Consider the following 24295-nt stretch of genomic DNA (forward strand, 5'->3'; position numbering starts at 1 on the left):
TTACTTCCACTTTGAAAAACAAACTGGAGATCTCAATATAAAGTAACAAGGTAAAGAGACAAGGTTTGCTACAGCAAGGCAGCTAAATAATAAACATACTAATATCCCATACTTGTCTTATTTTCACTTGCTATAATTATCTTAAATGTATTTTAAGTGCAAGTTAAGGAGGAAACAATTTATGGTTAGAGATTGTTAAATTATTTACTCACCACTCCCTGAAAAAAGAAGAGAGAAGCAGAATTATAGGTCAACAATGTTGAGACATGCTGCATTGCTTGTCTTTATCATCATGCAGAATCTTTTTATTAAGGCAGCATAGAAAGAATAGATTTATGGACAGAAGGTACAATGTTTAATATGTCCATATCCATCTAGATTGGCAGCTCCTACCGACATGAATTTCCCAGGAGATACAGTGTTACTGGTGTCAGTGGATGGCATCATTTACTTCAATGTTCCATTATTAAATTGATAACAAGATAATTCCTCTGCTTCTCAGAGACATGACAGGGTTTATAATTGTTAACTTTCTTATTGCATGAGATTTGATGTTCTGGGTGGTTTTTAATAAGAAACTTATTTTTATTTCAGGTCTGCAACAAATCAAAAATTACAAGTACAGGAAAAGATAAACCTGTTTTGGTCTACAAGGCATCAAAATTAGGCTGGTTTCTAGAAGGTTGATTTTACAACAATAAGTCTTTGTGCTCCCATTGTTTTTCAATACTGGACATTTAAGCATGTTTGTGCAATACAGAATATTTGCTGCTGTCATCCTTTTTATCTTGTGAGGTGGGTGTTAGCGATGTTCTGTACGGTGGTAATTCGTGCTGGATGATTTTGAGGATGAACATTTGATCAGCCAGTGGGCACTCGGAGAAGCAGAGGACTGCCACAAGCAGCATGGAGTGGCAGTAAGCCTCCAAGAATCCTTCTGCTGGCAAGACGTGGTGTAGCTGTGACTCGTCCTGAACCTGACGTGTGAGAACCAGGGTTACAGAGTCAGGCTAGTGGTGCAAAGCTTGATCAGGTGGAAAATCTGTACCAACCCAAAACATCCTGTGGTGCTGTTGTTTATTCCCTTGCTGCTCGCTCTTTGCTACTGAGAGAGCATCTAAGAGCCTGTGGTCCCCACATTTCATTCTTTCATGTGTGAAAAAACTATGTGAAGTCTATATGCAGCACGTGTGTTTCTCAAATATTTAAAGGATTGTTTATCGTGTCATTGAAATAGCTAAGGAGTGCTCAGTGTTCTTTGTTAGCTTTTCTCCAAGCACCTGGAGTAACACATGTTCTTGTAGCTACACGTGTGCAGGACCTTCAGGAAATTCTCGAGTGTGTCAGCTCGTTACGGTGTATGGGCGAGAGATGGCATGGGTCAGAACTGAGTGCACGTACCCCTCATTTGAGACAGATGGGGGGATTTTAACACTGTGAAGTAGCAGTTCAGCTGCCAAGTTCTCCTGGCCTAATGTGCTTGTGTCTTTTCCAGTGGTGAGAGATGAACTAAATATGTTATTTTTGCCATTGTTTTAGAAAGCCTGTATCTTCAGTGCTGAGCTCTTCCTAGTAAAAGCTTCCTGAGGAATTTTGGTTAAAAACATTTGGGTTTGTTCAGACTGAGCAGGTAGTGTGGCAAGGCTATCCTGTGGTGTTTGAGAAGAAGAAATGTATCTTGAAAGGAAGATTGATGTCTTTCCATCTAACCCAAACACAAATACTTTCTGAAGTTTAGATTGATCAAGAATAATTTTGTAGGTATTTGAAATCTGGTTTTTAATGTAGTCTTCAGTCTTGGCACATCCTCTATCCACAGCAATTATCCTGTTCCATATCTCTGCTTCCAGGTAGCTGTTACAAAACCAGTCCTTCAGCCTTCTTGAAAGCTTCTCTTGATTTTAGAGCTTCTGGGGGAAAGGTCTCTTAAAGTCGATGTTAAGAATCTCTTTCTATTTCTCCAAGGGCTGTGCATATCAAAATAAAATCCTGGGGATTTTTGCAAGTGTTTGAGAAAGAAGAAGGGGATGCAGGTTGAGGCCAGCAGCAGTGTCTAAACGGAGCATCCATGGACACTTGGTGCAGAGCTGTCCTCAAGCCTGGTGCGGCAGTGAGAAGGGAGGGAAGAGGAAGCAGGAATTACACGGGTGGCTGAATTTCCTGAAGTGCAGGGAGATTATACGCAGACCTGGAAGAACAGATTAGGAACCGATAAGGGCTATGGCCTGCGTTAGAGGACCAAAGTAAATATGGTTATTATAGGTGTGAGGGTAGAGGATTTTGGTTCCATTGTATCTGTTGGGAAGTTTTCTTAAATTTGCAGGAACTGACAGTGTTCACATTTAAATCCAGCCCCCTGAGATTTTTTTCAGACTCTTCGAGTGTACTGAAACTCCCTTATTCCCTGCAGAGCAGTACAGGACAAATGGTAATTGTCTACCTAGAGTTTTACTGCTGTCTGGCTTTAAATAGATTTTCTCAGGACTGTCTGACCCAAAGTAGGCCCAGTTACTTTTTTTTCCTCCTTCCTTTTGTTTTGCAACCTCTTGCAGTGAATTCTGTGTGCTAGGGAAGAAAGATCACTTGAAAAACATACACAGTGGTGAACCTCATCCTTTTTATTTCTTTTAATGCTGTTGCATTCATGAGACATCCACACAGAGATAATGGAAGAGGAAAAAAAGAAAAAGAAAACAAACAAACAAAACCCCCCCAAAACAAACAAACAAACCCACACACATTCACAAGGGAAATGGATTCTAGTTTAAGCTTCCGGGGGATTATTATAAACAGAGAGAAAAATTGTTTTAAGGATTATGAGAAGTACCTTGTCAGTCTCCTTTTAAGTAGAACAACTACTAGTGCTTTAGTTACAGAATTGTATGAAATGTAGTTTTTTACTAGGTGCTTTAGCTACACTATATTGATCTTATAATCACATCCTAAATGGTGCATTATATACCCTCCCTTTTGCATCTTCCCTCCCTCCAACAAAGAAAAAGTTTTTTTGTAGACCTTCTTCCATGAATGATCAAGTAAATCCTCTACACAGAACAGTCTTTGATGTTACAAAGAGGCGTTCATTCCTTTATAGGCATTTGGAGAAATGGTCTATCACCTTGTGCAGTGTCAGGGCATAAAGACCTTGTCTAGTGACATCTGTTACGGTGATCATCGGGGAGGGACGGTGTCTGCAGGGCCACCGCACTCCTTGACGCAGGGCGGAGCAGGCAGGATTGCTCAACAACAGGCGAAATAGCAGTTTGGATGGAGAAGAGGGAACAGCACGTGCCAGCTCTGCTTCTGATCTGGAATCAGGGACGGGCCAGGGATCCCACTGTGCTTCAGTCACGCGTGGCGTCACAGGCAGCCCTCACCCGGGCTATGACAAAGCTGCAATTAGTCAGCCTTCATTTACCACTCACTACACTTTAGCAGCAGCTTCATTGTAAGGTCTGTCAGTGTCTGCTTTTGTAAGCCGGGCAAGCGTGGTGCAGCCTCACACTTGTGGTTCAAACAGCTATTATATAATTAAACTCATGTCAGGTTGGCACTGCGAATTTCAGGAGTCAAGAGGGTGGATGTGCTCTCGGGGGTGCTCCTGGGCTGGGCCATGCGCTGGACTTTTATGAGATACCAGCTGTTTGGGGCTATTAAATTTGCAGGGATGGTAAGGTGGTACATGGGATTATAGGCACCAAAGATGTAAAAGAAAAAAAAAAAATTGAAATAGTGAGAAGAGACTGAGAGGCTGAAATGTGATACAATTTCTGCGTATTACTTTCCAATAAAAACTCCGATTTTTATCATTCGTTACTTGTCCCTTGCTGTTCTCTCTCTAGGTAATAGGAGATAATATTCTATGTTTTCTTTACAAATTCCTCTGTGTGATTTTAGGAGTAGATTCAAACCTCAAATACCACAGATAGTGCCCCTAAATGTCCACATACAATAATGATTATTTTTTGTCATGGGTACTGACTCCAAATGAAAAGACCATAGAGGCATTTTGGGGAAGAATAGTTACTTGAGGAAGGACAGTTTTGTTAACATGGAGTGCTGAAGGATCTGTTTCTACCTAGGAATTAAGTTTAATTTCAAGTTATGAGTGAACACTTGCGGGGGAAAGCAGAATAAAATACCTACTTCCCCCCCGCCCTCCCCTTCATTTTTTCCCTTGGAGATCATGGTTTTCATGTAAACAGCCGTGGAAGAAATGTAGTTTTTGCTTTCAGTCATTTTTGTTATTATAAACCACTGCTTCCGTCAAAACTATGTTCTTAACTTTAAATGTGAATGCTAAAACTAATCAATATTAAATAAACATGTTGTCTTGATTAACAGCACTTTGAAACATCACAGATCTCATTCCTCCTCTTTTGCACACTCCCAGCAGAATTTTCAACTTTCATTAATAACACTTGACATAACCTAGCTCAGCTACTTGTGTATCTAGTCAGCTGCCCTTCTTGTCTTACAACTTTCCCTGCTGAAAAATTTTGTTTGTTTCAAAGCTGAATTGTGTATGTTTCTGATATGCTTTGGATTGTGACTGCAGCTATGAAAATCCTTATAATGTCAGTGTCTGAATGGTTTGGGGGTGTTTGTTGTTGTTGTTGGTTTTGTTTTGGTTGGTTTTGTGGGTTCTTTGTTTTGTTTTATTTAGTTTATAAAAAACATGAATTTGGCAAGATACGGTTTCTAGTTAACTTCCAGTTGGTGTATATTTTAACTGATTTCTTACTCTCATTTTTTCTCATATATACTTTCTTAAACTGAATTTTTACAAATTGTGTTTTTAAAAATATTAGTACATGTAAAGATTTTTATATTTATTTCCCGAATACTCAAATTATCTTGAATATTCAAGTAGGATAGTGCAAATTTTTTTTCGTTAGCATTTGACCTATGCAGCTATGTAAGATTTTTCACAATAGAAAAAAGTATGGTATAAGACAGTTTTTTCCTTTGTCAAGAGGGGGACGAAAGCATGGAAAATAATGACTGTGTGCGTTGAATGAAAAGCTTGGTCTTATATTTATGCCAGAGGTGCACGCAAATGGGCACCTGCAGGCGAGGCAGGTAATTCATCAGCTGCTTTCCTTCTCAAAAGGCTCCCATCTCAGCCAGAAAGGTGGATGGGTCAGTAGTCTGCAGGTAGGTAGGTGGGTGGTAGATTGATAGGTGAAGATTCATCAAAGGAAAATAATAGAAATAATGGAAATAATGATGATGATAAGTGGTACTGCCCTTTTAAGTGAATAGAATTTAACCTCACCCTGTCTGATTTTGTCCATAGCGGCCTTCCTTTTCAAAGTATATTTCTCTCCCTTCTAAAGATACTAAATATCTCATCCTTCTTACGGAGATAATTTGAGAGTTTACAGTTTCCAACAATTGTGTGTGTTGGACAATTTTTCCACACCTTTTCAGGATTTTGCCTTATATGAACGAGTCATTAAGCCTCATCATTATTGGAAAGCTCAAGCGTTGTACTGACTGCGAGTGACAGATTAGGCCTGTCCCAGATATTAATGCCAATGGTAAAACTTGCTTGGCGAGCAAAACCATTAAAACCAAATTTCATGCTACATATGAATCAAACTTACATTTGAAACTCTTATAGATATCACCTAAGAGGGCAAATACACAAGAGTGAGACCAGATGTTTTTCTGTTCTCTTCTTGTGGCATTTCCTTCAAATGGAGACTGATCCAGCAGTGTGCTCATGAGTTCCATGGTTTCATTTTCTGATTTAACTTTTTAGCTGCTGCAATACAGATATCTGATGGGGTTTTTTTCCTTGCAAACCTCATCCTTCTAAGAAGTCCATCACACAGGAGTTCCTGGGGTGAATTCTCCACTGATCTCACCATGAATGTATCAACTGGAGAGTTTCAGTGTCTGATGATATGTGATGGGTCCCCAACATGTGGTTTTGTTTTAGTCTTAATTAGAAACTAACTTTGTTACTTGCACTGGACATTTACTGGGGGAGTAGTTAACATTCGTTTAACAGTAGATAGCACTGTACACAACTGAAAAGGTGCCTTGCCAGAAGAATCCTATTAGAAGTTATTTTACCTAAAAACTTTAACCTCAATAGGGGTTTTAGAGTAAGCTGCAGTTACAGGGAGAACCTGAACCTGAAAGTTGCTCGGCGCAGCAAGGAGGAAAGGCAATGCACAGAAACAGCTCTCGGGGAACTGGTGCCACGGCCAGCGAGTAGGAAATCAAATACGTATGGTGGGAAAAAACAAGCTGGAGTTTCCCTGTGCTACCCTCCCAGTCCTTCCAGATTTTTCCCTATGTCTTACAAATCTCCCCCCCATTTGCGTCTACACCAAACATTCCCGGCTGCCTGTCAGTGTCCTTAACTTGTGTAGTGTGAGATGCCAGGGGCTGGTTCTGGTGTATCCCAGCTTCTGGAAGTCAGCTGGAACATTGTGTTCGTGTTGCTGCCGTGTTAGACTGTAAACTCTTGCGCTTCTGTCCTGCCTACCTCTAAAGAGACCCAGGTGCTTCTGACGTTGTATAAATAGTAAATAACTTAATTCCTCTGACCTCAGAAACAGCTATGTTTGGCAGTGTTCCTGGTGGGCTCTGTGTCTAGGATGGCCTTTGGTCTTGCTTTATCTCATGACAAAGAAAATGCAAATTCATCGATGTGTTTGACTAGACCTGCTGGATTTCCTTAATGACTTAAAAATTATGGTTAAAATAGATGACGTTGCATGCCATTTCTCATCCCCAATGAAATGCACAGCTATATTTCATTATACATGCTAGCAGTATACATCTTGTAGTTCCCACATACAGGTAGTGGTAGTTTATGTCTAGAGTCGCAGTAATGTACTATATTACAAAATCTGGTAACATAGCCTAAAATGATTGTGTATATATTCTTTTCAGATTCTGATTGCCAGTATCATGTGCAGCTATAGCAAGGAGGACTGGACTGAACTTTCAAAAATGGCTGAGGTAATGGTTTCCTAAATGTGTTTCTGCATTTGTCTTTTTTTTTATTTTCCTTAAAAACAAGAGCTGCAATAAGGACTTTCTTGAAAGAAATGGATTCAAAGTGAAAAATGAGAATTTAAAGCATGTCCATTATAATTTGTTTATTCTGTGTTTTCATTAAAATGATGGAAATGTAAATTTAAAGGAAATCTGTTCCATAAAAATGGTCCCTTGGATTTTTAAACAGTACCTGGAAAGCCTGTAGTCTTTGAATCTATATACTTTTTATTTGCATATTAAGCAAGCTGTATATTATGACGGATGCCCTGATAAAATTTAATTCTACCTTTGAGATCCTAACTTGATCTTACCTTGCCTACAGGCACACTAGTTTGACAGCACCAGAAGAAATTTTGAATATAAAACTCTTGAATATTTAAAGTATAAAAGGCTCATTTAATGCTATTCTAGTTTTAATACAGACTTTCAAAAATGATAGCAGAGAAAGCCAGCGTATATAATAGCACTCAGCAGGCTTCCTATAATATAAATCCAATCTTACACAAATGCAAACAGACTATGCACCTGAAATTTCTATTCAATTTGAAGGAAAAAAAGCTATTAAAAAACACGTACCTGTATCTGTAGGGAATAGTATAAGAAATAGTTGATTAAGACTGCAATAATTTAATTCAGAAGAGGTGTCTATATCTGAATGTAACACAAGGTTTTTGTTTTTAAATAAAACAAATAAAGTATTGTTTCAGATCAATAAAGGAAGGTTTAAACAAATTTCAGTAAAGAAAAAAAATTAGCTTATCAGTATTGCTAGCATTAGCAGCTCATATTTAAATGTTTTATAAATATTATGTATATATATTGTGTATATATGTGTTTATGTATGTGTAGATGTGAGTGCAGATGTTTTGAATTTGTGTTTTCATATGGCTGAATGTGTATGTTTGGGCATAGTTTCTTCTTTATTCACAGTACGCTTAAGCCCTCCTGTGATGACATGGGAAGACACCTCTATTTTCTTTGGGCATTTTAAACCTATGAGGAAAAAATCACTTTGGGGACTTAGGGAAGTGAAATTAAACATTAATCAGTAATTGGCTTGGTGATCTTCAATGCTGGTCCATTTTATACCTGTATTTACCTAATTGACCATGAAATCTTTTGTAGAATATGTGCCTGACAGGAGCAGTAGTGCTCTTAAACTGACTAAGATGAATGGCTTTATTGTGCAGTTTGCTTCTCTTTTTTAATCCAGTGGTGCTACTATCCGATTTTAAGACAGATATTTTCAACCTGTGTTTGTACTTGTTTGTACCTTTAGAAAAAAGTAGTTACCTAAATGCGCTCAGTAACGTGTAACGTATGCGATATAGCTTTCTCCCACAAAACAGTTGTAAGTCTCTGTGTTACGGAGAGCAGCACCCTTGTTTGGGGCGCTCTGGAATCCACAGCTGAGGAGCAGTGATATTTAATCGAATGCATAGGATCCTACCTAGAAGGTAATAGATGTGGCTTTCCAAAGAGCAGATGCCCCAGAAGGTACCGCGCTGCCTCTCGGCAGGAGGACGACCTATTCGCACGAAAGGTCAGCTTGTCACGGGGCCGACAGCGGCAGCAGCGGCTCGGCCGGGCTGGCAGAGCGGGCCAGGACCTGGAGGAGCCCTGAGAGTGATGGATGGCTCTGCCCGCTCGGAGAGCTGCTGAACCATGGCCACGCAGCAGGGAAAGTTACTCCAGTTCAATAAGCAAAAACAAAATGCAAATGCAAACCAAAAGGCTAGTTACAGCCGTGTGGGAGGCAATGGGAGAAATCCTCGTCTCGGACCGGAGTGGTTCAGCAGGGAGACAGAGGAGCCTGTTTGTGTGCTGCCCTTGCCCACCTCGGCTCCTTTGCCTTTCTAATTGTAGCTAATGGGGGTGCTGAAGAGAAATTAGCATCAATGATATGTTTGTATAGGTTTTTTTTAATACTCTCTTGTTTGACTTCAGAAACAAAAATATTTAATGACAAAAGCACAGTACAGATGCCTGCAGAAAATTTAGAGGCTAAATTCATTAAAGCAGCAAGGGAAATTTACCACTGACTCACAGTTTGTCAGCGCACAGAAGCACCTGGGTAGCACTGACTGCTGAACCTCACTCTCGGTGCTGCCCTAAGGCCCTGTAATTACATTTCATTCTTTAACATTTTCCAGAACCAAGTCCTTATTGTACTTGTCTCTTTTACATTTATTTGTTTACTTTAATTTCCTTTGTAATTTTGGGAAGCCACACCAGTTTTTGAAATTTTTCTTTGTAATCATCAACACATTTATTTTTCAGGCTATCCTAACCATAGCTTTCTCGCTTTAAAAAAAAAAAATCAAATGTCTAAAGAAATCTATTTAACGTGAACAGTAAATGCTACAGGAAAGAGTACTTTAAGTTAATTTTGCATTTTTTTTTCTTTTGCATGTTTCATAGGTTGCTGGTGCAGATGCGCTGGAGCTGAATTTATCATGTCCTCATGGTATGGGGGAGAGAGGCATGGGCCTGGCCTGTGGGCAGGTAGGACTGTAACTGCAATCTCTTTCACGTGTCCTCAGCGACCCTGCGCCACCACACTGATAGTTCCACCTCAGGGGGAAGATACAAGCAGCAGATTACTAGCTTGAGGTTTTTAGGTTGAATGTGTTTAAATATTTAGTACTGAAAGCAGGGGAAAGGAAAAAAAAAGACAGAAGCTGAAAATATACAAAATGCTTAGTTTTGCTGAGAACAAAAATGCATTATGTATTTGACAAGGAACAAGATTAAAACAAATAATTTCCAAAAAGCACTTGGAGAGAATTTGTCGGTTTCCATTTCAGTACCTTCAAGGTATCTTTTAGATCACAACCAGGTAACTAATGCTTTTGAAGGACATGAGATATACACAGACTTTGTTTCACAATTTTTAGCATGTGGACCTAACTAATCTGGAATAGGGCGTACATTCTGGTAGTGCACCTACAGTTAACTTCATCTCCTATAGGAGCCTGTGTCCTGTACTCTATAGATTTGATGCTTTGTACAGTTTAGGTTGGAATTACCATACTTGATGTCTCTGCCATGTAGAAATCTGATGCAGAGATTTATCAATACATCCCATGACTTAAATTAGGAGTATGTGTGTTGTTTTGCCCATGAAAAGGAAACAAACATGCACAAAAGCCAATTGTCATACTAATATCCTTTTGAAGTTTTCACATTTTTTGCATGTTTTGGTCATGGTTTCAAATTTGTTTTGGCTTTGAAACATGCCCAAATGTGGTTCACGGCCTACCAGGAGAGATTTCCTAAGGTTTGACCGTCAATGTTTCAGAAGTCTGAAGCCTGGTTGATTTCCAATCTTACCGTGTTTTGGGGACAGGGGAAAAAGGAGAGAGATGCAGAATGGGAATCATGGTTACATGCCCTGAAATCGACACACACTGTTCAGTTGATCTCCTTGGACAGAGCTAGTAGACATCTTAATTCATCCTGACTTCCTCAGTTGAACACACAATTTTAAAGAACTGAACCATTAACTTCCCAAAACTTTTAGTAGGGAGGCAGTTGCAGCTGTAATCCTTCCAATGCAACTGTGGACACGCTTCAGATATAGCTTTGTCATAGTAATACTTGCATGGGGCAGTTTATTTTCTGTGAACAAAACAATGTCAATCTGTTCCTTGCTATAGATTATTATTTTAATGGATGTAATCTGGATGCTTTTCATGGCTACTGGTCATTTACCCAAATTATGATTAAAAAAGAGAGAATTATAAAAACCTTCCAGGACCACACTAGCAAAATGGGAATAGTCATTATTATTTTTTCCCCTGAGTTGCACTCCACAACAAAGAGCTATAGTAGCTGTTTTTATAAGTTTGAGGCAAGTCCCACCCTTCGCTCTGCAGAGCGTAGCTCAGTAGTTTGGGTTGTCCCCACCAGAGATGGCAGCACACTGCGGAGGGTGTGCTTTGGACAGGGAGAGCCCGGAAAGTTTCACATGGAAGAAACAGACTCCTTTCAAGCATGGGGTTTTATTTGCCATTCCTTTTTTTTTTTTTTTTTTTAAGGCATATGTTATTTCCAGCTTTCACTGGTTGGAATAATATATGCATGTGAAGTTGCTTAGATGTGTAGTCAGTAGGGAGCTGTCTGGGTACATGAGTTTTTACATATCTTTCAGCTATTGTAAAATCAGAGAACCAAATGCAAAATCTGAGCACTCAGGGCTATCGTGTGGATTTGTGACTCTCCTTAGAGGAGATCAGATCCATAAAGCAAGAAGAAAATTACATTATATATACATATATGTTTGTATAATAATATTTTTCTCTTCCCTGTACAGTATGGATATTCTTTTGAATGTTTAATATATACTACTCTCATTTAAATATATTCTTGCATTTGCTTAACTGTCTCAGCAAAATGAGAGCTCAGAAAATAATCTAATTCTTTAGACAAATAAATGAATAAAATAAGACATCTTGAGAGGACCAGATCCTGAGGTTCTTCCTCAGAGTTGGCTAAAATTAAATTATAGAGGCTTTAAATGAAGTGCATTGAAGTAAAGGGTGAGGATGAACTGAATAAAATAACGATATGTGCAAAGAGATTTATCAATAGCCCTTCAGGGGGCTTCCATGTGTGGTGGCCCCTGGAGGTCCCATCATAAGACGAGGAAGTACTAGGAAGAGTTTTCATTCTACTCCTATTTTTTTTTTTTTCCCCCCAGCGCTGAAGTCAAGTAGGTCATACATAGGTGCTGTGGGGAAGAGAGGGCTCAGGTATGCTCTGTAAAAAAAAAAAAAAAAAAAAAAATCCATTCAATATCTAGAAGTTAGGGCATGAGGCTTTGAAAGAAAGCAGCTTTCCTGGTTGTACAGTAAAGCAGGTTTTCTTAAATGTTTTTGATAACATAATCCGCATCTTCACAGGAAATTTTTTTAAGGATTATGTCCCTTTTCATGCCTAAGCACATTAAATCCTCAGGAAACTATGGAAATGGCTGAGATGAAAAATAATGGCAGAAAAACATGTATGTATATCTTTACGATTTATACTGTCCAAAATGTTCTGCCTTGTTGTTGTTGTTGTTTAAAAAAAAAAGGAAAGGAAAGGTTAATTACACTGTCTACTTTTCCTCCTCATTTCAATTCCTATGGTGTGCCTAAGGGTAAGTGTAGAAATCTGGGAACATCAGATTTGTTTTTTCTCTATCCTATTTTGTTATCTAGTCTAAAACACCTCCACTGTTTTATATCCACTGTAAATTTTTAAAATTACAGATACATCCAAATTATATATATAAAGAATTGGTACTAAGCATGGTCGTTTGTTTTATACTGAATTACAGTTCTCAGTTTTTATTTGATTTTAATTCCAAGCCATTAGTGCAGACACTCTGGCGCCCAAACAGCATAGCTAGCCAGAGGGTAATATTAAGAGGCATCTGTATTGCTGCCAATAAGTTACTTAAAGCTGGTTCTGTATAAAATGTCAATTATATTTACTAATGATGATTAATGATAATAAAGCTAAGGTTCGTATTCTTTCATAACAATCTGCAACTGTATAAAAGTTGGATATCATTCAAAATCATAATAGAATTTTCATTATTAGGTTTAACAGCACTAATGCACGGATTTTCTTTGAATCAGATCATGTAAGTGTACAAAACATTTAATAGTAAACATAAAGACAACATGGTGTACAGTAGTTTATTAAAAAATGATGGTATCGCTTCCCCACTGTAGTTCTTTAAAATTATGCAAATAATAAATCAATCAAACATCTGAGATGGTAGCACTGATATTTCAGTGTCTAACTGCTGGTGTTGTATTTGTGGTGCACTTTTTGCTCCTTCAGTGAAAACCATGCAAAGATGTGTTTGTTTGTTTGTTTGTTTGTTTAACCTATCCTTCTAAAAAGTGGCGTTAAATGTTCAGAACCATTACTGTGATGTGATATCAACAAATTTAAGTGTTTGGCTTTTTGGTTTTGGATCAAAAGTCAATAGTTCTCTCCAGTTGCTCTGGTAGGAATGCATAAATAGTTGAATTGAGTGAATAATCTGGGTTTTATTTTGCATTCCTCCTAAGCTTTGTGTCATTCTTTGCTGTTCACATGAAACCCCAGGTCTAGTAAGCACAATGTGCATATAGTTGGAATCATTAGAATAAGACCGACTAGGACAAGTGATATCCAAAGTCTTCAAAAATATCAGTGAGCCTACTTGGCCTAATGGGGAGTGAAAAACAACAGAGGGAAGAGCAGCCTATGGCTGCTTGGATGTTAGTAACAAAGGTGCTCGAAGGGTAGCTACAAAGAGGGAAAGATGATTTTCTGTAGCGTCAGATGATGCAGCAAGGGGCAATGGCCACGGATTGCAGGCTGAATGTTTCAGGTTGGGCATCAGGAAGAAATTCCCTGAGAAGGTGAAGCAGCACAGGAACGTGGTGTCTGGCAGGGCTGTGTCCTTTCCAGCTCTGGAGTTTTCAGGGCTCAGGCAGACAAAGCCATGACCATCCTCAGCTGCTTGGTGCTTGACCCACACAGAGCAGGAGCTTGGACTACCCATCCTCCAGAAACCCACTCAGACCAACGTTTCTGTGACTCTGTGGGTTCACGCTGCTCAGTTCCTGTCCAAAGGTGCTGCATCTTTTGTACCGAATATAGGGAGTGAGTAGTGGATTAAAGGAAGCACAAGGACTCACCTGCTCACTTGGGGTGAAATGACCAGTATAAAAGTGAGATCTCAAGTTGAAAGCAACACAGCAGTTAAATTTCCAAAGCACAGAGGGTGCTTCTGTACTTTTTAAAAATGCCAAATCTGATATTCAAAAGTCTCAGCCTAAGTGCAAGAACAGACATTCTTTATGCTATAAGCAAATATTTTAAAAGTTACTAATATCCTGGCTTATAAATATTTCTCATTAATTAGTCTTACCTTCTAACCTCCAAAATATAAAAAGTCTTTGCTTATCTCCACATATAAGCTGTAGGTTTGGAAGATTGTTTGCGGTTTTTTAGTTTACATTGAAGGAGTCGTATATATGTCTTTTGTGAGCACCAAAATCCAGATCCTGGTGGTTTAACTATTCAGATCATATGTAAAATTAACTTGCTTTATGGTTCTTTTCTTATCTTTATTTTCATTTTACTTAAACTGTACTTGCTACAGCCCCTGCTGCTGGCTGTGTCCATGTTTATTACCTGCAATTAGGAGGCAATTTCATAAAAGCCCACATTGCCTCATTCAGAAGAAGACAAATCTGTTAAAAACAAAAAGCAAAAAAACCCCAAAGCCCTGGTTACTCTGGAAAGATGAGAACTGGCTGCATGGCACAATTAGATTTGTTCTGCTGTACCTTGGAAACAGGAAAGATGAGGCTGCTTTTTAATTGAAGTGCACAGCATAGCATGATAATTCGCTGTAGCTCTGCCAGCAAGGAGCTTGAAGTATTTTAAATAAATGATGCCCCAAACAGAATTTGATTATATCTATGTTATGTGGCATTCTACTATCACCCTACAATAATATGCTGGTTAACTATAATTCATTGAGTCCTGCAGGCAGTATTAGTTCTCTCTCTTCTCTTAAGCATCAGTAACTACAACAAATTAATGCAAAATACAACAGGGGGGGTGTTACACTGTGCTATAGCAGCAGCGGAAACATTGACACCCCAAATCCAATATAAACCAGTATAATCGAAGTGAGGTTTGTGTTGGTGTTTGCGGTAGAGTTTCAGGATTTATATGTCATCTTGTTCTCTTGCATTGGCCACTTTCATCCATTGTCTGGGGTCTTAAGAAGATCCATTCTCGCTGATCTCAGTGTCTTTGTGTCTGTCGGTGCCCTCTGTTGCTTTCGGGCATGTTTCAACCCGATGACATGTTTCGGTCATGTTTCTCAGAGTTGAAACTGTTTCAAAGATATGAAATTTCTGTAAGTTTCATAGAACCTAGGCAGCCTGGTAGGGAAGAGAAATTGTCCACTGCCCAAGCTGATGGATATGAGCAGGAGCCTTAGTAGTCCAGCTGCGGGAGAAGCTCAGGCAGATGCAGAATATTCAATCACAGGGTGCAAACTCCTCAGAAATGCGGATTCCTTGGTTCAGGTGGTGAGAGATGTGCTGTGCTGAGCGTTGTTTTGCTGGGAGAGTATTTGGGGTGTGCAGGGAGAAGGGATGCTGCTGATTCCACCCTCCAACTCCTGCAAACGTGGATCCAACACAATTTTTTGCAGGCCGGGGGGTGTGTTTTGTGGGCTTATGTTCCTGGCTGCTACACTGATCGTGGCCTCATCCTTTATGATAGTTCAGTTTTCTTTTAACCTCTTTGGATGATTTTTTCATCTTCCCTGGTTTCACATCTCTTCCCTTTCTCTTTCCACTCCCTCCTTCTTTAAAACATTCCTCATAAAGTAATGATGAGTTGCTTTCGAAGTAACAATTGACTGATGAGCTGTTTCACTGGAAATCTGGACCGAAGCAGCTGTCTGACTCTGTGGTCACTCCTGGGCTGCGGACATCACTCGCCTGCCTCTGGTACCTGAGCATTCATTGTCTTTTCTGTTGCCCCCACAGGATTCAGGTGTGATTAAATGTCATAATCTAAATGGATTTTTCCATGTCCTGTATGTCCTCAGGTATTCTCTTTTTTTATAACATTTAAAAAGAGACAATACTTAGAAATGAGGTATGACACTCAATTGCTGTTTTGTCTTAAGAATTTTGTTTCTCCTAGGCTCAAGAAGAAATGAATTAAGATGCAAAGTTTAATAAACGCATCATCCAAACGCTATTCTGTAATTTTATATTGCGGTTTGACAACGTTTAATCCACTGTTATTGTTTTGAAGGATTTTTAATTGAATTACTCAAAAGACAAAATGGAAAGTAAAAAGGGTTAATAAATAGGACAGTAATGTTAACAGCACCACTGACTGCTGAAACTTTTTAATGACATGTTATGGCTGTTAATAAGGTTTTAAGTAATACTTACGTGTGGTGGCTTTTTTTTAATATATGGAAAGCATTCTCTACAGAATGGATTTTCTTAGAAAATGTAAAATTGATTCGGTTTCCTTGAAATTCTTGAAGACATGAAAGCAAGTTGGGGATAACCTGATTTTCAGTCTCACTGTGATGGAAGCATTTCAGCTGAGATCCACATTAGCGATGACGGGTGTCACAAAGGAGGTGTCACAGAAGGTGTCACAAAGCAGGTCAGTTCGGCCAAGATATCAGTGATCTGCCACTGTCTAAAAAGGAAACAAAAATATTTGGGCTGTTTTAATGACACTTCAGTAGCCTAACTACGATGGAGTATATAGCAAGTGCTTCCAGGAAGAAAGAAAAACTTTTTTTTTTTTTTTTTTAAACAAAATGACAACCTGTACTTATTCTTGCAGTTGTATTTTAATGCACAGAGAAGCTTTCAGAAAAGGGAAATGTAGAAAACTCAGGAAAGCCTATTTCTGTGGTCTATATAGTTAAATGTTTGGGTTAAATGTCCAGATCCTGTGGACTGCTTTGCCTTTGGATATGTGATTGCAGCATAAGGTATTGCAGTTGTTCATGGCGATGTTGTATGGTAAACAGGATTTATTGGAAAGGAAATGATCAGCAACAAGTATCTATGTGCAGGTAAAATAACATTGTGCACCAAGATGAACAGCCTTAAAATATAAAAGTTAACTGTGCAGTGCACATTTATAGTTTTTTCTTTCTATGGTTTCAGTTTTTTGCCACCATTTGATAAAGTTAATTAACAGTATATTAACTAGTCTCTTCACTGCCTGCAGAAGAATTTTCAGGACTAGGCTCACACTTTTTAAATTTTGCCTCACATCCCGGTAAAGTTAGTCAGTGTGCCGGGATTTTTGCTCTTTACAGTAGACCAAATCTGAATACAGGCCCATATGCTGATCATTTTAAAACTGAGTGTGAAATCCTTCTCAGAGCATAGGTTTTGAATTCCTTAGCTTCATGGTTTCAAAGGTTTATGGTTTCCTCAATTATTTGTTATTTTCTGCCTCTTTATTATAGGAAAGGACTGAAAGCTTGCCTACCTGACCGCAAGAAAAAGCTATTTGTAGCTGTAGCACTCATGTATTTGAGTTCTATGCTTCCCTTTGAAATATTTCATGTATGATGTAAACCTAAACAAACCTTTATGCCTCCTAGCAGGTAACCTCTGCATGAACTAAAGAGCTGAAATATTGTTTAATTGTGCTTCATACTACTTTTTTACAGTGCTATGAGAAACATTATTTTGGTTGATTAGAAACAACCAAGATAAAATATTTTGTTCTGTCAGGGGTAAAAAGGCATTTTTATTAGTCAACACTTTGTGTATACCAATACTGTTGAATAAATATTTCCAGCTAGTATCTCCAAGAAGTTTATAAAATGTACACATGCAGTTTCATAGTTTTCATTTGTAATGTATTTGCCCAGTTGGTACCGGAACAAATGATTTGCTAATTTGAACTGACAGTCTGTGCTTCACCCTTTCAGGCCAACTATTATTAACCTTTATTCTGACAACCAAAGAAAATAATGGGTGTGTCTGACTCCTTTAATGTTGCATTAAAATCAATAGCTGTAAATAAAGATTGCTACAGTTTTAACTGAGCTGTGTCAATGAAACTTAGAGTTTTTCCTGTCATGTAACTACAACAATAAAAAAAAAAAATTACAGTTAATTTTAAAAGTAGAAAGTTTTCCAACAGTGATGTTTCTTCTGGTTGCTTAGATTATAATTTTAATTAAAAAAAAAAAAGAAAAACATTATAGTTTGACAACCTACTTAGAGGACTCAGTTTTCAAAAGAAATTAAATTGTTTTTCTTTTCGTGCCGAGGAGAAAACAAAAAGCTTTTATGTGATCTGAAAAAGGGAGTAATTGCAATGCTGACTAAAGACAGCCACAAACCTTTCAAGTCTCAGTTGTGCTTGATCTTGACATCCCTCTTGTCGTTGCTCTAACTCCCAACACAAATCTCTGTTTTGTACTTTTGTAGAAATCAAAAATTTCTAGCTCATTTTGACCTTGTCTTAACATTGTTTGGTTTGGGGTTTTGTTTTGTTTTGTTGTGGTTTGGTTTTGTTGTTGTTGTTGGGGTTTTGTTGTTTGTTTGTTTTGTTTTTTCAATCATTAGGTGCTACATTATCAAAGCAGGGGTGCAGGAGTGCTGTGCTGCTAATAAGGTTTCCACGGTGGACAGCACTTTGATAAATGTATTCTTGAGTTTGGGTACTGACCTATATTAATATTGGCAGCTATTAGATTACATATGTTAAAAAGTTTTAGAGTGTTTGCTGTTCGGGGTTTTTTGTTTGTTTAGGAGTTTGTTTGTTTGTTTTATTCCTAAATGTACTGTTAAGCATTGTTCATTTGTGCAGCTCCAGTAGTGTACTAGAATAGGAAATGCTGTAACAACTTATGGTTCCTATTTTTTAATTTGGAGTAGAGACACATGATCAAAGGCTATTTGTTTTATTCTTTTAACATCTTTCAGAGTTTCTAATTGTAGAGTTGGAGAAGGGAGAAATAGTGATCATGATATTACATGAGAGTAAGAAAGAAGAGAGACATGGGGATCTTCTTAAACTGAAATTTATTAGGTGATTCTGATTCTGTCAAAATTTTTCAAGAATCTTTTCAGGTTTATTTGGGTAAATACTGTTAAATTTGAAATTCCTTTTTTTTTTATATGCACCAATTCTTTTTTTAAAGTTTTTCGAAGTAGCCTAACTGTGAGAAGTAGGAACCACAGTGGTGCCATAGTCTCATGTTGGCTTTTCTCAATGTCTGCTGTTATCTCTCACAGTATAGACTGGATCTAAGAGCTTTGACTTCTCAGCTCAGCCATGACCAAAGCCTCAACCTAATCCAGAGTGACTTGATGTTGTCCAGTGAAACACTGGTATCCCTATTAAAAAAACAAACAAACAAAAAACAAAAACAAAACCCCAAAAAAACCTAGCGGTCACACGGTCTTTAAATGGTAATGTTTTTGCCTCTGTGAAAAGACTATAACAAAAAGAATTAATGTCGTCTGTAAAAGCTAATGGGAATTTTCCAAGCTATACTTCTACATCTTAATCTGCAGTATTTTGTAAGGAAAAATGTGCTTGTTTCGCTCGTAGTGCATGCTTAGTTTATAAGCCATATGATACCTCTTCGGTTTAAAAATATTACAGTTTTTGTTCAAATTATAAAGAGAACACTTATGTAGAAATAACACAAATGTCTTAATTTACCCAGTAGACTTCTTTTAAAAGAAAGGAATATTTTAGAGTATGTAAGAGAGTAGAAAATAAGCATATCCTTGAATTAAACCAGTGAGCAATAGTCACTGTACATATCGTTGCTATGGTAGTGTAGTTAAATGGTAACTATATGGACCTTGCTTAATTCTTCTCATATTAATCTCTGATCTTTTAGAAACTCCTACAAGCCCACTTCATTTTGAAACCTCTTGTTTCAAAGTGCAAGTTAATTAATAAAAGCTGAAGGTCTGAACTGAAACAAAACATTTTGATCCTCCCAGAACAATATATGAAATGATCTAATTATGGATGGTTTTGAATTTTTATCCTGAATAGGATTTTCCTGTATGATTATATTGAAGATGTCTAATGAAATTTTGAAGTAATTTTTTTTTTTTTATAAACTAATGGAGAAGGCATCCACTACATTCAGTATATTTTGGATCTCATGCCAAAAGGCAGTACAGTATTGACTGGAAAAAAAAAAAGGAGTCCTGAATTCACATATTGTCATTATCTCTAAAAGTTTATTTTGTGGCATTGGTTTCACATCACATCATATCGTATCATAGATTCTAGCCAGAAGGATATAAGCTCTCATCCAGCAGCTACATTTCTGTGGGGTTGACCAGGCTGACCCAAAGCCTCTGAAGTCGTTTAGGTATTTTTTGAAATTTTTCATAATATATATAGATAGCCTAACATATAGCTGTGAAAACTGTTATTCCTGCCTTAGGTTAAACTGCCTCATTTCTTTCTTTTTGACAGCTTTGGTCAATAGATGTTGACCAAAACCTGTCAAATTTACTGAGAAATGAGGAAGCATTTTTTACTCCAGATGAGAAATATGGAGTTATTTGTCTTCTATCCTGGGAAGTACTTCCCTTAATTTACAGGCTTTAAACAAATTGTTAGCTCTATTTACATTTGAAACGGGATAAATGCACAACCCAAACTGCCCCTTTCTCAGAGGTGAGAAGACATTAAAATTAACCATGAGATTCAGAAACGGTGTGTCCTTTGCTACTGTGATTGACTGCAATTCTGTATTTAGGTACTGTGGAAATTTTGAGTAGATTTAGAGAGAGACAGTTTTATGAAGGCAAAGTTGGATATCTCATAGGAGGAGAGAGAAAAGATAGCTGTGGAAAAGATCAATAGTAATATGAAAAAAAAAAAAAGAACGCTAAAGATACTAATTTGTAATGCGTTAAGCTGAAATTCCCATATTTTTTCTTCACATTTGAAGGAATAACAAAAGAGTAGCTCTTTACACACATACAGAGAATATATATTTTTTTTAATTCTGATTTCCTAATGAATTTATGGATCCATGTTTGATCTGGAAAAGAAATATGTGATAGACACAGCATTTAAACTGCAGGTCGTGGCAGGTGGTGCCACTGTCGTGTTCACAAGGAAAGGGTGGTGTGGCCTGGAGGGAAGTCTACCCATTGCAGGCAGGTTATCTGCAGATGGTGAAAGATCCTTTCCTCCTTGTTTTTCAGATGAGAGTGCCTCCGAGTCCTCACGGGCTCTCAGACAGCAATTATACTGAGGATAGGTTTGACTCTTCTCTTGTAGACTATTGTGGAATGAAACAGTAAACTGAGAATAGTACATGAATTAAATTTAAAAGCTGAATCTCGCAAATTCTCACTTATGAAATTTTTCTTAGCTCACGACATTCCTGACCATGAAAGCATTCCCTCCTTTTCCCGTAGATATCCTTATCCATGCTATCCATATCCATGGGGACAGACTTTTTAGAAGGGAGTGTTATGGTAGGATAGGGGCTAATGGTTTTAAACTAGTAGAGGGGAGATTCAGGCTAGACATGAGTAAGAAATTTTTTTGCAACGAGGGTGGTAAAATACTGACACAGGTTGCCCGGAGAGGTGGTAGATGCCCCATCCCTGGAGACATTCAAGACCAGGCTGGACGGGGCTCTGAGCAACCTGATCTGGGTGAAGATGTTCCTGCTCATGGCAGGGGGATTGGACTAGATGAGCTTTGAAGGTCCCTTCCAACCCAAATGATTCTATGATTCTTTTGGAAAATGTCTCTACTGTGCAGAATGAGGAAGTTAACTCTAGGACATTTTTTCATATAAAAAATTCATTCAACAATAATAGAGGTAAGGGAATGACAAGATATTTTTCTAAAATCCCAGTACAGAAAGAAAATATGTTACCAGAAGAATGCACTGATGAGGGACTCAGTGCCACTTGCCTATTAACCATATATAGCAAACCCCACGTCAGCTTCATGTGTGTTAAATTAACACAGACAAAGTAAGTCCTCTGTAACTTAGTATCAGTATTTAAAATTGCAAACAGGTTTACATAAGGTATGATTTAGCCATGAAACTCATTGGCAGGAGATGTATATGAGAATAGTTTCGTGGCTGTCAAAGACTCGAGGTTTATGAGGAAGATCGGACTTACATTAAAGAAAGGGTTTTAATTTTTGAAACTTTGTTTAGGTCATTGTAGTCAGTGATAGATGAGATTTAAGGACTTTACATGCAAGGTCTTAATCGATCTTGCAACATTCTCTGTGCCATGTAGGACTTCCCATCATTACAGTCAGGATAATGGACTTACACAAATCATCAGCATGACCTGTAATGACATCTCCAGTAGTCCTATGGAAGAAAACCTTCACAGATATGTCAAATCAGGATTCTATCTGAGATGAGTTATGCTTTTATAATTTCCACAACTGCAAAGGACCTTACTCTGTTCTTAGTGAGACAGAACTGCCACCATTATAGTAATTAGTGATGGACTGAAGATTGCATGGTATGGTCCATTTTCTGTAGCGCTAATTAGACAAGATCAGCTAATGTGCTCTACTGAGTCGTAACCTTCCTTCTGAAGTTCTTGGGGGAAATTCCGTAACAGGTTTATTTTTGTGACGTCTTTCAGACTGATATTTGTTTTCTTTATGTATGCACACGTACGTATGTATGTACACTCACATGTGTGCTTCCGAAGAACTGTTTGCATCGTTAAGAAAAGCAGGTACATTATCCTAACATAGTTGTATTTCTGTCTTTTGCATTATTCAAATACACTGAAAAACTGATTAAATTCAAGTATTAAAAATATTTCTTTTGTTCATTTGGAAAGTGTCTCCTGGTTTAAGGTATTCTATAGAATCAAGTGCAGTTATCTGCTGGACAAACCTTTTCAGATCCTTATGTAAATGACTTAGTAAAAACTAGGCACCAAAACAAGGTGAGTTTGAGGAGATGCACCTCAGTGTATTTGACTCTCCTCTCTCCATTTGTTAAACAGCTATAATAGTACTTCCCTACCTCAGAGACGTGTTCTGGATACAATGTGCAGTAACAGGATAGTGTAAAAATGAGCACCCTGCAATAAGTCAAAATTTCTAAAAAAACAACAGCCAGACACTTCTGTGGTAATCTCTTCATGGTTTTGTTTCTTTCCATGAAACACAAGGAGAGGTGACCTACTCTATGCACAGCATTTTCACACTCCTTTTTAAACATGCAGGATGTATCTGCCTTGGGCGTGATAGGACGTGGGATTCATCTCATTACCAATGCCAAATGCAATCAGTAGACAACTTGCTGCTTTAATTTCTGAGGACTTATTCTTATAGTTATGGTTGTAGCTAAGCTTATCATGTGATCATTCAGAAAAAAAGGTGAATAGTTGTTTTTCCTCTAGTATATCTACCCATTGGCAATGAGTAGTTAGGATTAAAAGCTCCATCTAGCCCAAGGCTATAATGAATATTCAGGAAAAATGATTCTGTACTGCTGCTTAGGGAAGTAAAAAGACAACCCCTGGAACATTCAAATCTCCTGTGCCTTTGGAATAAACAAGCAATATTTGATTAAGAACAGGAAGACAGAAGACACACTGTTGTACATCTCATACCAAAAGAGACTTTATGTGGTATTAAATTACCGACAGATTCCTGTAGGTGCAAGTGCATGAATCAATATTATGTTTTAGCTGATGATATTTTCACCAAGCTTTTATTTAAATGGTGTTTGTTTAAAAAAAAATACAGCAGATAAATGAAGTATGCTACCAACGAATGTTACAGTCCATTGAAGCATTTGTTCATTCTTCTGGATTGACACACAGAGCACAATTATGCTATATATTTGGTAACAATCACACTGTATCATCATTAATGAGACATCCAACAAACCTAGTTATGTGTAATAGAAGGAGATAATTTATAGCAATGTGGTAGACTTTGAATCAAAAGCATTAAAATCTTGTACTACATTAAGCAGAGGAATATTTTAGTTAGTTCATGTTGTTGATTTTGCAAATGTAAATGCCCAGCTGTTTTTACAGCTAATAGCATTTTACGTATTAAGCCATTCAGAAAATATTTCTTAACTATGCGGACTTCATCAACCACTTTAACAACAATAAAAGCTGCAGACACTTTCATATAGTTGGATTGGGGTAAAAAAAAAAAAGGCATTTATGTTGTATTAGCAGCGACAGGTATTTTTTGTAACGTGATTTATGGGCCTCAAGATTCATTCTCTTAGAAGCTGTATGCTCATCCTTTGAATGTTTTGTGAATCCAATTTCTGCTAAGAATCAGTAAATGTGATTTGTAAATCAGAGTGATTTTTTTCAGAAATCCAGGCAGATGAGAGACCCTGAATTGACAAAATGAATTAAGCAAAATGAAGCCTGTACATAGCCTCTTTAAAACTAATTTTTGGTACCAGGCTGTTCACCTCGTTAAATTTGCACTGGAGTTTAAAACTTTGCTGAATATGATAAATGAACATTCTCAGAAATTTTAAGTTTTGAACTGCATTTCTAATTGAAAGAATTTCTTTAGTCAATGATTGCACTTAGATGTGAATTCTCTATTTCTAATCACTTAAACCTTTCTCAAAAGTTGTGTTCTTGTGTGACCTCTGCAAATTGTTCTCAGTCCAAAGGCAAACTTATACAGAGACATTGTACCACCATCCAGGGAACTTCCACTGGATTATATAAATGTAGTTCATTAA

General features: G+C 37.7%; 1 protein-coding gene across 1 annotated transcript in view; it reads left to right on the forward strand.

Moving 5' to 3' along the window:
* DPYD (dihydropyrimidine dehydrogenase) overlaps positions 1-24295 on the forward strand; it is a 348521-nt gene that overhangs the window by 226917 nt on the left and 97309 nt on the right. The window contains exons 15-16 of the mRNA XM_065656297.1: positions 6913-6981; positions 9442-9525. Of these exons, the coding sequence (XP_065512369.1) occupies positions 6913-6981; positions 9442-9525 (153 nt within the window). The remainder of the gene's footprint in view (positions 1-6912; positions 6982-9441; positions 9526-24295) is intronic.

Source organism: Caloenas nicobarica, chromosome Z, assembly GCF_036013445.1.
Source record: "Caloenas nicobarica isolate bCalNic1 chromosome Z, bCalNic1.hap1, whole genome shotgun sequence".
Taxonomy (NCBI): Eukaryota; Metazoa; Chordata; class Aves; order Columbiformes; family Columbidae; genus Caloenas; species Caloenas nicobarica.